This window comes from Procambarus clarkii, chromosome 42 (genome assembly GCF_040958095.1).
Source record: "Procambarus clarkii isolate CNS0578487 chromosome 42, FALCON_Pclarkii_2.0, whole genome shotgun sequence".
Classification (NCBI taxonomy): domain Eukaryota; kingdom Metazoa; phylum Arthropoda; class Malacostraca; order Decapoda; family Cambaridae; genus Procambarus; species Procambarus clarkii.
In genome coordinates, this window is record NC_091191.1 from 7079609 (window position 1) to 7097233 (window position 17625).

Below are 17625 nucleotides of genomic sequence, written 5' to 3' on the forward strand. Positions count from 1 at the left end.
TTGTAGTTAGTTTATATATTTATTATGTTTTGCCTGTCTTTAGTGTTTATGTCAACAAGATAACTTGTGCACGGAGGAAGGTCCCCCTGTGCACGGAGGAAGGTCCCCCTGTGCACGGAGGAAGGTCCCCCTGTACACGGAGGAAGGTCCCCCTGTACACGGAGGAAGGTCCCCCTGTGCACGGAGGAAGGTCCCCCCTGTGCACGGAGGAAGGTCCCCCCTGTGCACGGAGGAAGGTCCCCCTGTGCACGGAGGAAGGTCCCCCTGTGCACGGAGGAAGGTCCCCCTGTGCACGGAGGAAGGTCCCCCTGTACACGGAGGAAGGTCCCCCTGTGCACGGAGGAAGGTCCCCCTGTACACGGAGGAAGGTCCCCCCTGTGCACGGAGGAAGGTCCCCCTGTGCACGGAGGAAGGTCCCCCTGTGCACGGAGGAGGGTTCCGGGCTGAACAATGTCATAACGCCCAACAAAACGAAGTAGTTACGACGGGAACACTAACTAACTACATGTGGCAACAGACAAGGTTGAGTGATGGCGGGAGACACTGGTGCAGGCTGCTGCTGCTGCTCCTCTCCTCCTCCCACAACAACCCTCTCAGGAATAATCGCTCAAGTTCCGGAGACAAGTTGAAGTTGTAAGATGATGATGATGCTCTAACCCATCGTGCAACTTGTGTAGAGATGTTGCATATGACCAAGGGGTTCACCCCATGATTTACTAGACAAGACCCTATCATTGTAAATGATTTTCCCCCTCTCCCTTTCCCTACCTAGCGGCTTCCCCATCACCACAACTTTTGTTTCCCTTTGTAGAGCTTTCATGCCTTGCCCAGAGAGGGAGACAGCCTCCCTCCTGGACAAGGAGAGAGAGAGGGGGTCAGCGAGAAAACCGCGTGTGTGCGTGCGTGTGCGTGCGCGTGCGTGTGTGTGTCTGGGTGTCCTCTCCTTAAACCCACACAAAACAACCCCACCATCAACACCGCTGTACGAGGCTATTATCCACCCTCTCAGACACACCCGGAGACTCGCACATACATTACTACGCCTCCACTTGAGTGCTCTAATTACCACACCAAAACTCGCTTCGTTTTTGTCTGGTTCAGTGGAGATGCCCCTTGCACCCATCCCTCCCCCCCCCCTACTCTCATTTCCCCTGCAATCCTCTCCAAAGTTACTACTCTGGCACGACGATCCTCACTACTCGTCCGCACACAACACGACCCTCCCTCACTACTCGCCTCTACTCTCCCCCACCAACACTCACCTGATCCCTGGGGTCGCCCTAGCTGGGGACAGCAGCTTCCCGCCTACCAAACCAATTTCAACCGGCTCTCCTCCCCTCTCCACCATATTTTCCGGTTTTCTGTACCGCCAGCCTTGCTCCCCCCCCCCCCGGGGAAAGAGTGACTCACCACAGCCCCCCCCCCCGCCCCCCTCACCCATCTTCGACCACTTCCCTGCAGCAGCGGCGGCAGCAGCACGAGGCAAGGGACCCCAGCTACTAACTACCTGCAGAATGGCGAGTGAGGTGAAGAGTGTGGGGAAGCCTGAGCATCACGGACACCAGTCAATAAAACAAGACTATATCCCATGACCTAATAGCTATTAACCTATTTAAAGAAAGCCACTTTCATTTTTTCACACTCACACACCACATAGGGGCATTACTCGGTGAGGATGCACTATAAAGACAGATGAAATAGTGATGGACCTGGACAGTAAATGGGTGACCACGCTGAGACAATCGCTATGTTCTCAAATCAGAATTCACAGAGGCCCACACTCAGATATTCCATCAGTAGAGCCAGACCACACCACATCACACAGTCAGGCCAGCTGTGGTGCCGGCCAGCAGCTGGACCAGGCCTGCTGTGGTGCCGACAAGCAGCTGGACCAGGCCTGCTGTGGTGCCGGCCAGCAGCTGGACCAGGCCTGCTGTGGTGCCGGCCAGCAGCTGGACCAGGCCTGCTGGGGTGCCGGCCAGCAGCTGGACCAGGCCTGCTGTGGTGCCGGCCAGCAACTGGACCAGGCCTGCTGTGGTGCCGGCAAGCAGTTGGACCAGGCCTGCTGTGGTGCCGACAAGCAGCTGGACCAGGCCTGCTGTGGTGCCGGCAAGCAGCTGGACCAGGCCTGCTGTGGTGCCGGCAAGCAGCTGGACCAGGCCTGCTGTGGTGCCGGCAAGCAGCTGGACCAGGCCTGCTGTGGTGCCGACAAGCAGCTGGACCAGGCCTGCTGTGGTGCCGACAAGCAGCTGGACCAGGCCTGCTGTGGTGCCGACAAGCAGCTGGACCAGGCCTGCTGTGGTGCCGGCAAGCAGCTGGACCAGGCCTGCTGTGGTGCCGGCAAGCAGCTGGACCAGGCCTGCTGTGGTGCCGGCCAGCAGCTGGACCAGGCCTGCTGTGGTGCCGACAAGCAGCTGGACCAGGCCTGCTGTGATGCCAGTGTCAACAGACGCCGGTTTGAGCAGTAACAGCAGCTGACAGTTGCACATGCAACAAAATCTGATGGTTGTGGAAATCTCCGCACCAGGTGAGAGCAGGAGTGAATGGCAATGATGATAGCCAGATGATAACAGAGCCAGCAGGTGATGAATAAGGCGACCGACTAATAAGCTGATTCATAACATGAGGCAACAGACGTTAAAGGAGGCAGCTTCAGATGATGATGGAGGGCAGCTTCAGACGATGATGGAGGCAGCAGCAGTGCGACGGAAGCAGCAGCAGCAGAGAGTAACGGAGGAAGCAGCAGAAAGTGACAGAATGAAGCAACAATGATGGCGGAGGTATGAGCACAGGCTCACACAAGCAGAGAGAACACAGCGCTCGCTCTCTCTCTCTCTCTCTCATATATATATATATATATATATATATATATATATATATATATATATATATATATATATATATATATATATAGAGAGAGAGAGAGAGAGAGAGAGAGAGAGAGAGAGAGAGAGAGAGGAGAGAGAGAGGAGAGAGAGGAGAGAGAGGAGAGAGAGGAGAGAGAGGAGAGAGAGGAGAGAGAGGAGAGAGAGAGAGAGAGGAGAGAGAGGAGAGAGAGGAGAGAGAGAGAGAGAGGAGAGAGAGAGAGAGAGGAGAGAGAGAGAGAGAGAGAGAGAGAGAGAGAGAGAGAGAGAGAGAGAGAGAGAGAGAGAGAGAGAGAGAGAGAGAGAGAGGAGAGAGAGGAGAGAGAGGAGAGAGAGGAGAGAGAGAGAGAGAGAGGAGAGAGAGGAGAGAGAGGAGAGAGAGAGAGAGAGAGAGAGAGAGAGAGAGAGAGAGAGAGAGAGAGAGAGAGAGAGAGAGAGAGAGAGAGAGAGAGAGGAGAGAGAGGAGAGAGAGGAGAGAGAGAGAGAGAGAGAGAGAGAGGAGAGAGAGAGAGAGGAGAGAGAGAGAGAGAGAGGAGAGAGAGAGAGAGAGAGAGAGAGAGAGAGAGAGAGAGAGAGAGAGAGAGAGGAGAGAGAGAGAGAGGAGAGAGAGAGAGAGAGAGAGAGAGAGGAGAGAGAGGAGAGAGAGAGAGAGAGAGAGAGAGAGAGAGAGAGAGAGAGAGAGAGAGAGAGAGAGAGAGAGAGAGAGAGGAGAGAGAGAGAGAGGAGAGAGAGAGAGAGAGAGAGAGAGAGAGAGAGAGAGAGAGAGAGAGAGAGAGAGAATGGGCAGAAGCAACTGTAATAAATCAATAGGCGGAGATGGTTAATGATAACAAGAGTGCAGAAAAAGATGGTTGGGGCGGGAAAAGCAGATGGTGGCGGGGGAGAGCGGAGGGCCGGCGCCAGGCAGAACTGCCATCAGAGGTCGATATCGACCAGCACCTGCTGAGCGGAGACTGGGAGAGTTGGAGGAGGTGGGCCATGGAGCCACTAATACTTCCTCGGGGCCCCAACACTGCGTCTCTCATCCTCCACAACACACACACACCATCACCACCAGTTACGCCAAATCAATGATTTATATTACAAACCTTCGTGGATAGCTATGATATTTGACAACAACAAATTTAAAAATGTTTAAATAGTTAAGGATAATATTTGTCATGAAGCTCCCCAATGCAAGCTCTCGAACCAATACTCTCGAGTGGAAAAAGGCCAGACTTTCTATTACACCCTAAAAGGCTGGGTTAGAAGAAAAAGTACTCTAATAGAATATATATAATCCAGGAATCATATCGCGAATAACATAGAAAGCGCCCTTGCCGCTAAAATAACTACGAACCAATAGAGGGAGGCTATGTAACTAAAGCTTCCCAGTATTCTATACTAGGAAACACAGTATACTACATCTGTTGACCCAACTCTACGCCCTACCGAGCTCCACCATTCACAACTCTACCAAAACCTCTTTGTAATACAAATGACATTTCTGTCATCAGCAGCAACACGGTCCTAACAAGAAAACGAGGCAAAGGCAAACAAAAGAAAGCATTACTGTTCTAACAAAATGCTCGGTACGAAACTTAAGACAACAGAACAAAAATACACCAAAAATAATAGTCAGGGGAGAGAGAACGGGATGCGCGCGCACATTATTCAAATATTATAAATAATAGTCAGTATGGCGTACCTGTAAAGCTATATTTAAGAGTTTCTGCTACTGCGCACAACGTACTCCACCAAAACATTGATTTGCTGCTTGTGAATGGTAGCGTGAATGTTGCACACTTGTATGCCTGCTTTCCCCTCACTACTGGCTAGGCCAAGCATCCATTGTTGACTCATTAATATCTACCCAACAACACCTGTTTTCCTGCTTTCACACACATACACCAGTATACATTAACCAGTTTACTCAATTTTATCAACTTGAACTTGTACGTTTTCGAGAGTATATACATAAACATTGTGAAACAGAGCTCCTCATCCATGAGCCAAGGTAGCCTAGTTCCAGCTGACCAAGCTGGAGCCACACATGAGTATCTCTAGTCACCAACGTTTCATGGTATACTCGTGGATTTTGAGTCGCGGTTATTGATTCAGCAACACCGAGACACTTAAGGTCGCTTCATTCTAGACTAAAGATCCATCATGCACTACTCTAATATGCACCACAGCTATTTATGGGACGCATCTACTGAAAGCTCCAACGTTTTGCTTCCCGCTCAACAATAAACATCTTATTGGTGATGAACATTAATCACAGTTGCTCACAGTTGCTGAGCTATGAAGAGCTTCTAGATAAATACAATGATGCTGCTAAGACAACTCATCTTTTTTTCGTTAAAAAGATTTTTTTAAACACCGTTCGTACCTCATATGCCCTTTCGAGCTGACACACGAAATTTAATAATATCAATGATATTACAGACGCGCAATTCTTGCATTAAACAACGTTTATATAATCTGTTGTAATATATATAATAAGCAGAAATCTGTAACAAACTTTGTAACCAAGCAGCCAGCGCACACTGCGGCTCTCTGGATGACAAGATACATGAGTTTCATCCAACAGCTTAACAATTGTGCAATTTCTGTTCAATTAAGGACATTTTGTTAAACGTCTTGTGCAATCAGTACAATATATTATTTCTATAATGAAGCATAAAAGTTTAAAAAGAAAAACGTCTATTTTCAGCTTCGCCTGATAATTTAAAAGTATGTATTCTTTGTGTGATAACAGAACACACTAGTGTAAAAATATACTTTTGCGTAAGCTCCTTTTCCCACAAAACACACCACGCTTATATTATATATATATATATTCTGATATGGAGAACTTCAAACTCTGGAAATGTCCTATATTTGCAACACTGCAACATGGAAGCCTTAGGAAGGCCAGTATAAGGAAGCCCCAGAGGGGGAGTGCAACACAGTCTCCCACGTTGAAAATGGCGACAAAAATTCCCCTCACATTTTCATAATACCCTTTATACAAACCATCCAGCTCACGCGAAAGCTTCAAGCGAAATTCAAACTGCATTAATTTTGATCTCAAACATTTGAATATGTAAAAATCTTATTGAAATTCTATAAAAATATTAAAATTTGGTTACAGTACTTGCATTATATTCCTTGGGTTCCTTTACAAAGTGTGTGAAGGACTAAGAACCGTGAGTTTATGTTTTTGGCTGGCAGCAGGTTGGCAGCATATGGAAGGACTACTGCGCCACACAAGTGTGGCGTGAAGGGTCTTGGCACTACAAGCTAATAAACCCGGCAGACCAAGACCAAGATACGTTAAGGGGTGTTTGTGAGAGGGTCAGGAGGAGGGTATGTGAAAGAGCGGAGCTGGGGAGTGGGCGCGGCAGTCGTATACTCACACTCAGGCAAGATGGCTTCCAGACGGTAAGGACTGATTGATCGGTGCAGTAAGGAGCACCACCACACAAGGCCTTGTGGTGCCTGGAGAATCAAGTCCAGGGCTTGATGACCTAACAAGGCTGTCCCCACGCTACATCGCTGCCGAGCCACATCTTCACTACAACGTACAAAAATCCCGTGTTGGAGGAGGAGTAAGGTGAACACAGCAAGACAGAACACTCGCCAGAAACACAGTGTCCGGGGCCAGGCTCCAGGCGCCCGCTCGCGTCACCCGCGCCTGCGTCCCTCTGCCCGCCCACTCCACTTCCAGATTCTCCCTACCACCACCACCATCACCACTACCAACCTCTCCACACTTGCAATTTACATCAACATTTGCAAGGAGACCATTCATATATCATTAAAAATATATACAAGTGTGAATAAATTAGTTATACCTAACGAGAGTCGACGTCTTGTGTGCACATTCATTGAAGCAGTCAACAAATGACGTCACATGACGTCATTGATATTGACCAATGAAAGGCCGAATTTAGGCCGCATCACTGATTTTATCGAATTTCAGCAATTAAGGAAATTTACCAAGAAGCTTATATAGTGTCAAATAAACGTAAAATCCACATAATCAATACCGAGACCATTTTGCAGGGCTGGAAACCTAATGCACCAGCTGATGACAAAAATCGGCAACCCCGTCGCCCAAACATCGATTTGTAGGTCAAAACGGAACCACAAAAAACTAAACACCAGAATGACTGCAAAACTGTCTTCTATAATTAGCAAGACCAGGAGGCCGGCGAGCCAGGAAGCCTACAAACAATACCAGGTTTCCCCCCCCCATCTCAGCTTACCAAAATTACCCTTCAGCGCTGTTTAATTCTTCTCCCCGCGCCCTTCCCCACCACACAACCTCCCTCACCCTCCCCTCGCTGCTCATCCCACGCAGTTGCTACCCCCCAACCTCTCCCTTCCTCTCACACCCTCTTCTCCCTTGAAGGAAGTAGAGTGTGTGTGCTGGGAAACTCACGGGTGGGAGGGAGGGAGGGAGGTGGAGGAGCATACAAGACCATCATGCATCTACTGACGCCTTACGGTGTGGGGGGGTATTGATCCGAGTCGTCATGCAACATGAAGCAGGGGTCGGTGCGCACCAAAACACTCCCCCCCACCCCCACCAACCCCAACCACCCCCCTCTACCTCCTTCCCAGCACCCACCACTGTCTCATCAACCACCACCACTACCACCATCCTAACCCACGTGGTACACAACACACCAAGTAACACCTGGTACTAACACCAAGGAACACCTGGTACTAACACCAAGGAACACCTGGTACTAACACCAAGGAACACCTGGCAGGTGCATGATGGGGCACTTGACACTTGCGTTATCAAGAGCTGAATAGAACATGAAGCTCCCAGGCCTCGCTCATACGAAAATCTTGGACTCAATAACATGAACCAAACGTCGGCATCAGCACAGTGAATAACGAGGAAGATGCAGCATCAACACACACACTAACGAAGAAAACAAATGGCACTAAAAAATATACAAGAGAGAGAGGAGAGTGGATCGGAGCGGACACAGCCCGGAGCACGCAACAGTTAACGAGGAACATGCAACAGAGAAGCATGTGAGGCAACCACTTCAACACTTGACACGCTCACACCAGCTGTGACACAACCTACACCCGGGAACACAAACGGGGAAGTCAGCACCATCTACGTTAACGAGTAAACATCCTGATTAAGTCGATGGTTAGCTCCAAATTGCAAAGTATATCAGCAGTAAGACCTATTTAATGCAAGCAGCACGACACACACGTAATGCAAGCAGCAAGACATACAATTATAGATGTTAAAGAATGCAGCACATACCTGGACTGTACCTGGATGGGGTTCTGAGAGTTCTTTAACTCCCCAAGCCAGGCTTGGTTGACTTGTGAGAGCTTGGTCCACCAGGCTGTTGCTTAGAGCAGCTTGCAGGCCTACATACCCACCACAGCCCGATTGGTCCGAAACTTCTTGAAGAAAACTAGTTTTCTCTTGAAGATGTTTACGTTTGTTCCGGAAATATTTCTCATACTCGCTGGGAGGATGTTGAACAACCGTGGACCTCTGATGTTCATATAGTGTTCTCTGATTGTGTCTATGGCACCTCTGCTCTTCACTGGTTTTATTCTGCATGTTCTTCTATATCGTTCACTCCAGTATGTTGTTATTTTACTGTGTAGATTTGGGACCTGGCTCTCCAGTATTTTCCATTTGTATATTATTTGATCTCTCTCTTGTCGCCTTTCTAGTGAGTACATTTGGAGAGCTTTGAAACGATCCCAATTATTTGGGTGCTTTATCGTGTCTTATGTATATTCTATGGAATATGTTCTATGGAAACCTAATTCCTAAAAACCCTAAACCTAAACCCTCTATTTCAGCAATCACTCCCGCTCTGAAGGGGGAAGTGAGTACCGAGCAGGACTCAAGACGGAACAGCACAAGTGATTTGAATAGTACACCAGAACAACAACAACAGTACAATAATAGTACAACATCGTCAGAAACGTCAGATACGAACCTTGAAACACTACCAGAAACACCTGTGTGTTTTACAACACGCCAACATAAATGCACGAGTGACCACACAGTCAAAGCACTTCATCTAGTGAACTTGCGGCAGCTAAATTGAAAGGTAAATGACCCACCTCCATTTGTGCAGTAAAAAAAACATGCCTCAAATGACAGTACAAATGAGGATTTGCCAGAGTTTTACGATCAGCGGGTTGTTCAGATTAAGCGGTAAACTTCCAGTTCGAAAATTCACTGTAATATGGAGGAGAAGTGGGGGGCGGGGGGAGAGAATTATCAGGAGAAAAGGCCAAGAAATGAAGCCGGTTAAGATAGCAGCTCTTTCATATACGCTAATCGAATACTACATTTATCTCTCGCAGTCCTCGTCTCTTAAGCTCAACTACGCTCCGGCTGCTTTGTTCGTGTTGAAGAGTGAATATCACCGATAATGCAACACAAAAGTTCGTGATCCAAACTAACACATTCATAGGTCTCTTGTACAACTTTAACTCCATTACACCCCATTTTCAGGCCTGGCATGGGATATGAGAATGTTCTGTATGGTCAAACCAATAGCCAAGGTGAACTGCTTTAATGGTTCTTACTTGCCAATGAACTCATGGTCTTCACGTGTACTCTAATGTGGTTTTTACTAAGTAAGATATTTTCCCTACAGAGGCAGCAACATCCGAATTTTGCTTTGAAACACCACCAGAAACACCTGTGTGTTACACACCAAGAACATGTATTTTTCTTGTATAACAAAGAAATATACACTGAACAAAATATATACAAGTTATTTACGGGACATGCGACCATTTTGCAGCACATATTGACAAATGAAATTTAACAGTAATTCTATGCACCCAAAATTTAATAAACAACAGCCATGAATGTAAGCAATACCAGCATTACAACAAGACATTTTGGCACTCGGGAACTACATTTGGGTAACTGTTTACAACTGCCACACCTCCATGATCCTACTCCACATCAATCCGGTAACAACCAGTATAAAAACACGAGAATTACATTAATGCCTACAATGAATACGTCACATCAACCTCGAGTGTCACAATCTTGATATATCAAGTGAGGAGTACGAGGAGCTTATGGTTCTAGAGTGTCCCGTGAGGCAGTACGGTGAAGGGCTGAAGGAAGGGATGAAGGAAGGGCTGAAGGAAGGGCTGAAGGAAGGGCTGAAGGAAGGGCTGAAGGGCAACACACTGGATTACATTCTAAATTCCATCAAAGAAGTGGCCGCTGATCCCTGAAACCACAGCAAAGTTAGTTTTGATTTACAATTACACAGAGATACATTTCTCAAGAGGATATACAACATGAATCAATAACCCCTCTTAACGGGTGAAATATTACCAATATAAACAAAAAGTGATCTTGTCGAGTCTGGCACCTGAAAGACCTTAAAGGGTCCAAATAATGAGGGCCTAAAATGCCAGACTTTGCTGCATAGTCTGAGAATGGAAGCAGTAGGGTAGACCGGCGGCCTGGTTCCCAGGAGTGTGGTTCAACCCTCCAACATTAGGTTTCAAGGTTGAACGCCTACTACCTGCCAGGATCAGGATGGCTTTCAAGTATACTTTGATACCCAATGAAAAATCTGAGGACTGAAATCCATTCTCGTTGGTGTGTGTAGATTGAGAATATACATCGTGGTCAGTACCGAAGGGTTTTCGTGTGGCCGTAATGTTGGGTGTTTACGTGGTTTAAGAAGTTCCTCACATTCAAATGTCTGCATATTATTATTAATACCAATAATGTTCAGAGACGTGGTCGCTGTAGACATACTGGGAATTACACATAAATAAAAACCCTTTTAAATATGTAAGGGTGAGATGCCGTGTCATTGTATATGTACAATGAGACAAATACGTGAACGTAACTGTGAATATGAATAGCAGACATACATTTATATACATACATTTATATATATTACATATATCGTACTTAATCAAAACTGCCCAATCAGTACAATTTTACCTTATCAATTAATGTTTAATTTATTGAAGATGCAGTTTGAACCAAAGCTAATATATCAACTTAACATAAAGATGCCCATCTTTCATCAACAGTGCGTTAAGTACGTCAAACTTGGCCAAGCCTTATTAATTCATGCTGTTAATATTATCTTACCTTCAGCGTGAAGTTGTGTGCATTAAAACTACTGAATGTGCTAAGGAAGACGGTACACTATGTGCATAATTAACTATAAACAATTAACACACACTATATCAACTCACGAATAACGTGAACGCACAAAAAAATACCTATCGTATCCGTAAGTGTAAGATAGACGATATACGTAACTCAAGACCTAAAATCCTGCCATATTTTGTATTTGGTCGTATAGGCGTCTTGCGCACACAGACATAAGCTGGGTAAATATCCTGTTACAAAACATGGTAGAGGAGACCTTAAAGACCATCACGACTGAGGGAGGCGGCGAGTGTGTTGACAAAAGGTGAGCGCGCAATGAATCCTCCACTCCATCAGTGCAATCCACCTAGACAGGTGCTGAAGAATGACCTCAAACGAAGCAGCTGTAGCCAGGAGGGCAGAGGTGGGAAACGAAGTAGGTCTCGTGGTACTCTTGTCGTAAACCCCCAAAGCACCGGTATGTATCCCTCTTCATGGAACTCTTATAAAACAAAGGAAACATTGAGGAATCCAGTAGGAGCCAAGAGGAAGATTCGAACCTGCATTCTGAGTACTCCCAAGCACACGCCTTAGAAAAAGCAATGCAACCTGGCAATCAACTGATTTCTCGAAGGGTACTAAGCTTTCTTGTCGTACCCAGAGTGCAGGTTCGAATCCTGATCTTAACTCCTACTGGTTTCCTCAACGTATATTCATTAAGATTCGGTTCCCAAGTGTTAAGGAGGGCGTTTAATCACAGCGGAAGGTAAGAGTGATGGTGTCCACATGGAAGGCGCCTCCAGGCCGGGATCACCACATGCATACCAAGATGCTGGCGTAAAAAATCACGAGACAGACAGACTAATGTATTTACTAACTGTATTATACAACAGTACAATCGAATTTGTGTGTTTTGGGTCGCGATGGAAGAGACCCCCCTCCCCCCTCTTCCATCACGACCCAAAACACAAATTCGGAATATTGAAAATGAATGATACCAAAACATTATTTACATATACAATACAGAAAACTTAAAAACTATATACAAATTCATATGTAATGACGTAAATGGATATATTGAGCAACTTTACCTTTCGAAAACAGGAGTTCACACAATTAAACAATAGAATCGACCAATAAGAGGCAGGCGGATTCTTTTAACAAAATTCAATATTCCGATTCCTGGGAAGGGAGCATGGCGGCCAGTCTTGGGAGACGAGGACACCAGCGAGCCTGACGAGGCCAAGCAACATTCACAAGGCTGTTTGTCCTGCTGCCACACACCTGTCCTGCCACCACACCTGTCCTGCCTCCATACCTGTCCTGCCTCCATACCTGTCCTGCCGCCACACCTGTCCTGCCCCCACACCTGTCCTGCCGCCACACCTGTCCTGCCACCACCAAACTCGTCAACTGATATGAAGATTAAGCCACCCAAGAGGTGGCACGGGCATGAATAGCCCGTTTTTACACTATGTAATTTGACACCTGACCCACATATCTGAAAAGAAAAGAATTGACGACGTTTCCGCCTCCTACCTTATAAATTGACTTTCTCCACTACACTTTTTCTTAAGGGCTATTCATGCCCGTGCTACCTCTTAGGTGACTTAATCATCAATCAATCAATTTTTTCCACTTTTTCCATCACATGGCTTGATAATGCTCCAGAACGGACCGACACGTCTTGTTATTTTAAGATTTGTGGGTTGGGAGTCTTTGAGTCACGTCACTGTCTTAGTGTATGCATGTAATTCATTATTAAAAGAAGGCGCCAGGCCTGGAAGATCGTACTAATATTTCAAGGTTAAAACATTACAAACTGAATGCACGTCTTGCCATAAAAAATTTGCTGAATAGATCAATGACGACGTACATCAATGACAAGAACACTATTGTCTTAATGACACCATCTGCGGTACTGAGACAAAGTTTCATCAGCAAGAGTGAAGGAGGCAATTTCAAGTTCCCGCCTGATAAGTTCTCTCTCTTAAAAAGTAAATGTGAAGCGTCTGAGAATATGAAAGTTCACGTCTTCACTTAATTACCACACACACCCACACACACACGTGAGGTGGTGGAGGCCAAGACCGTCAGTAGTTTCAAAGCGTTATATGACAAAGAGTGCTGGGAAGACGGGACACCACGAGCGTAGCTCTCCTCCTGTAACTACACTTAGGTAATTACACTTAGGTAATTACACACACACACACACACACACAAGGATAAACTATTCAACACTGGTGGGACGCGAACAAGGGGACACAGGTGGAAACTGAGTACCCACATGAGCCACAGGGACGTTAGAAAGAACTTTTTCAGTATCATAGTTAACAGATGGAATGCATTAGGCAGTAATGTGGTGGAGGCTGACTCCATACACAGTTTCAAATGTAGATATGATAGAGCCCAGTAGGCTCAGGAACCTGTACACCGGTTGATTGACAGTTGAGCGGCGGGACCAAAGAGCCAAAGCTCAACCCCCGCAAGGACAATTAGGCGAGTACTGTTTAATAAAAGTAAACAAAGTCACCACAGATTGAGATTTTTTAATTATTAGGAGAAAGCGTCAAGCCATTACGACTTATAGCACTTGGAAGGGGTCAGGATAAGGATTTAGGATGGGACGAGGAGGGAAGGAATGGTGCCCAACCACTTGGACGGTCGGGGATTGAACGCCGACGTGCATGAAGCTAGACCGTCGCTCTACCGTCCAGTCAAAGTGGTTGGGTAGATTGAGAAAAGATGTTCAGGTTCGCATAGGATGCGTAAATGTTTGTTGAATCCTGACCCTGAATTAGTTGCTGCGTAGCGCAGTAACTGTGCTACGCACCTCCCAATCTTATCTATATCAGTACTCCTCTTAACTGTGCCCACCAAACGTTTAAATAAGATTACAATTTAAACAAAATCGAGAAACTGCCACTGCTGCCGATAGTCATGTGAAGGACGGAGAGTGACATGGAACATCTCAAGCGTGGCAGACCAGCTCGTCCTCCTAAGATTTACCAACGTCAAGAAAACGGTCAATTTAAAGTGTCCTCTCCTAACCTACCAGAGGACCCAAAACAGAAAACGGGACAGTATGTCACTTTCGCCAGCCGCTTTCATTTTCTAGTACGTCAATTTTTGGCCTTGTGTAACGCATACGACCGAAATGCGACGTTCTTTGTAAGATGAGAGGTTGGGCGGACACGACGACTTACTGATACCACTAGGTGCGGGGGGGGGGGGGGAATGCTGATGGTGTGTAGGTGTGGTGGTGGTGGTGTGAAGGTGTGTAGAGGGTGTGTGTGGGGGGGGGGTGTCAGAGAGCTAGCCAGGCACATCCGGGTACCCCATCTAGTGTACCTGTTAATATATATACAAAATCCTTCAGTGTAGTAAGCTCTACTTACCTCAACCTTTACCTGTCAACCCGTCAGTCAAAACATCAGTTTTGAACACTTTTGTGTACTTAATGAGGGATCTTGAGTAATTTGCACGCAGCGTTCTGAAGGATCCTTTGCCCTGAAAGCTATCCGGCCATTTATAGACTACTACTAAAGTCTCGATGCTCACTGTGAAATAAACCTACAGACCTCAATACCGATTCTCTTCAGTTTTGCTTTTTATACGAATGACCCTATTGTGTCGGCCAGGTCACGACGGATATTTGGACCAGCCAAGCCTTCAACAATCATTGTGGACTCTTTTAGGTATCTTTCTTACCTGCAGTTTTACAGTTTATATCTACAATCTCCAGGGGCAACGCTCACTATTTTTCCCGCCATTTTATTGTTTTTAGCAGCCTGGGTTGACATGTTCCATTTTCAGGGAACAATGTCTTTTAGCCTCTCGTGACAGTGTCATTAGTGGCTGCCCACTTCGTATCGATTTGCTTTAAATCATCACCCATATTGACTAGTTCACGCTCGCATGTAATTGGCTGTCATGTTAAGCCTGTCCATGCAGTGTCGCCTGATCCCTCATGTTGTATGACGTGGCGTGGGGCAGTGTGGGGGTGGCGTGGGGGCAGTGCGGAGCAATGTGGGGCGGCGTGGGGGCAGTGTGGGGCGGTGTGGGGTAGGGTGAGGCGATACCTTAGGCAACTCACCCAACTTATCAATGCCAATATTTTTTTCAGAACCATGAGGCGTTAATATTACGGCGCCTTCAATTTGATTCTAAACCCGTCATCTTGGTGCTGTAGTCCATGATGATGTAGCAACTACATTATAAATTATGCGACAGCTACTAAAACCATCCGAAAATTCCACGAAATACTAATGACATCCGACAGATAGAAGCAAAGTGTCACATCACCAAACTGACAAGCAACTTTGCGTAAAACAGGTGAGGTTAGGCGAGCACCAACAGCAACAACACTACTGAATTACCACGGACCACAGTTTTCCCAGACGTCACCAACATCTGACGACTCGACTTGTCACCACTCTGTCGTACCATTCAAATATCAACCATTGTAACCGTTAAATTTACATCTAAAACTACCAAACTGTGTCACCATAGAAATAAGTGTCACAGTCATGTTAAATTTGCGGTGCATTAGGTGAGAGGACAAGTTGACTGACTGGGGGAGATGGGACAGAAGAGTTGCCCCGGGGTAATGGCTGGCCAACACCATTCGGTAACTGACCCTTCCACCATTAGATCACATACCTCTTGACGGTACTTAGGCTATAAGGTATCTATGTTTTTCTTTGTTTTCCGACTTGTGTTAAGAATTATAAACAAAACTTTATCGAACCCTGAGCGTACTTCTATTATCAAAATAGTATTAAATAGAGCATGGATAACGCGAACAAAACATTATGACGTTTTCAAATACCCCTAAAACACACACAAAAGAGAGATTAACATAGGCTTCGTAAAAGAAAACACATGCCCCTTAAAATTGTCAAGTGACCTCAGTGAGCAAGTGTAATGGAACAAGCACAATAGTGTTAAATCAAAACAAATACTGAAGTTCCTAGCAAGCAAACAATGTTCAAGTAACGTTCAATCAACGCACAATCAACCTTATCAACGTTTAATTTTTAATATATAACTTCTTAATATATAACAGTACAAATATACCACCACACACAAGCCATTAAGGATATACCATTCATAATCAAAACATCTCACCACCAAACATAATACACCATATAAAATATGAAAATACACCTACAGAACACCCCCTTCTCACAAACTCCTACACCCCTCTCACAAACACCTACACCCCCTCTCACAAACACCTACACCCCCTCTCACAAACACCTACACCCCCTCTCACAAACTCCTACACCCCCTCTCACAAACACCTACACCCCCCTCTCGCAAACACCTACACCCCCCTCTCGCAAACACCTACACCCCCTCTCACAAACACCTACACCCCCTCTCACAAACACCTACACCCCCTCTCACAAACTCCTACACCCCTCTCACAAACACCTACACCCCCTCTCACAAACACCTACACCCCCTCTCACAAACACCTACACCCCCTCTCACAAACACCTACACCCCCTCTCACAAACACCTACACCCCCTCTCACAAACACCTACACCCCCCTCTCACAAACACCTACACCCCCTCTCACAAACCCCTACACCCCCCTCTCACAAACACCTACACCCCCCTCTCACAAACACCTACACCCCCTCTCACAAACACCTACACCCCCTCTCACAAACACCTACACCCCCTCTCACAAACACCTACACCCCCCTCTCACAAACACCTACACCCCCCTCTCACAAACACCTACACCCCCCTCTCACAAACACCTACACCCCCTCTCACAAACACCTACACCCCCTCTCACAAACACCTACACCCCCCTCTCACAAACACCTACACCCCCTCTCACAAACACCTACACCCCCTCTCACAAACACCTACACCCCCCTCTCACAAACACCTACACCCCCCTCTCACAAACACCTACACCCCCCTCTCACAAACACCTACACCCCCTCTCACAAACACCTACACCCCCTCTCACAAACACCTACACCCCCTCTCACAAACACCTACACCCCCCTCTCACAAACACCTACACCCCCCTCTCACAAACACCTACACCCCCTCTCACAAACAAATACTCTTTCCCCCCAACACAAAAACAGGCCACAAAGACAGATGGAAATTGGAAATTCAGATAAGCCAGAGGGACTGGCTTATCGGAATTTCCTATCGAAGAAAATTTCTCCCATGTATGGGTATTTCACAAAAGTAAGCGATACGAGAAAATGTTAGTAGAACCGAACTCCTTTCATAATTTACAAGTATGATAAAACATTAATCGTGTTTACACTAGATAACCAGAAGCGAAATGGCGGGCCCAGGAGCTTTAGTGCCGTAAACAGTGCCGCATGCTACTTAAATGCATTAAACGCCAAATCTTTGCTTCTGATAATGAGCCTCATGACGAGAATGTGATAAAAAATGCAGCATGAGTCAGTGTGTTTATTGGCTCCGCTGGTTCCTCCCCGGCACCGCCCGCCGTTACTCGGCGCCACCTCCGCCTGTCAGTCTAGACGCTCCCAGCCACACCACCTGGCTTCCAACCCACCTCTCTAGGCCTCACACCTTGACACATACCTGGCTTCATATAACGAGCTTACTGTGATCGCTTCACTGTTTAGGCACTGATAAGAAACCTC

The 17625-nt window shown here is 46.5% G+C and overlaps 1 protein-coding gene across 4 annotated transcripts in view; it reads right to left on the reverse strand.

Annotated features, from left to right (window-relative positions):
- Window positions 1–17625, reverse strand: part of LOC123770299 (kinesin family member unc-104) — a 53489-nt gene that overhangs the window by 18954 nt on the left and 16910 nt on the right. The window contains exon 1 of one of the 4 annotated variants that reach the window (XR_011231234.1): window positions 12511–12882. The exons of 1 other annotated variant lie outside the window; for it this stretch is intronic. Coding sequence is in view for 1 of the 3 variants with exons in the window: in XM_069339866.1 (XP_069195967.1) it covers window positions 8125–8433 (309 nt within the window). In the remaining 2 variants the exon portion in view is untranslated. Of the gene's footprint in view, window positions 1–6244; window positions 6518–8124; window positions 8866–12510; window positions 12883–17625 lie in introns of those variants that run through there. 2 more of the 4 variants (XR_011231232.1, XM_069339866.1) reach the window with 2 other exon arrangements.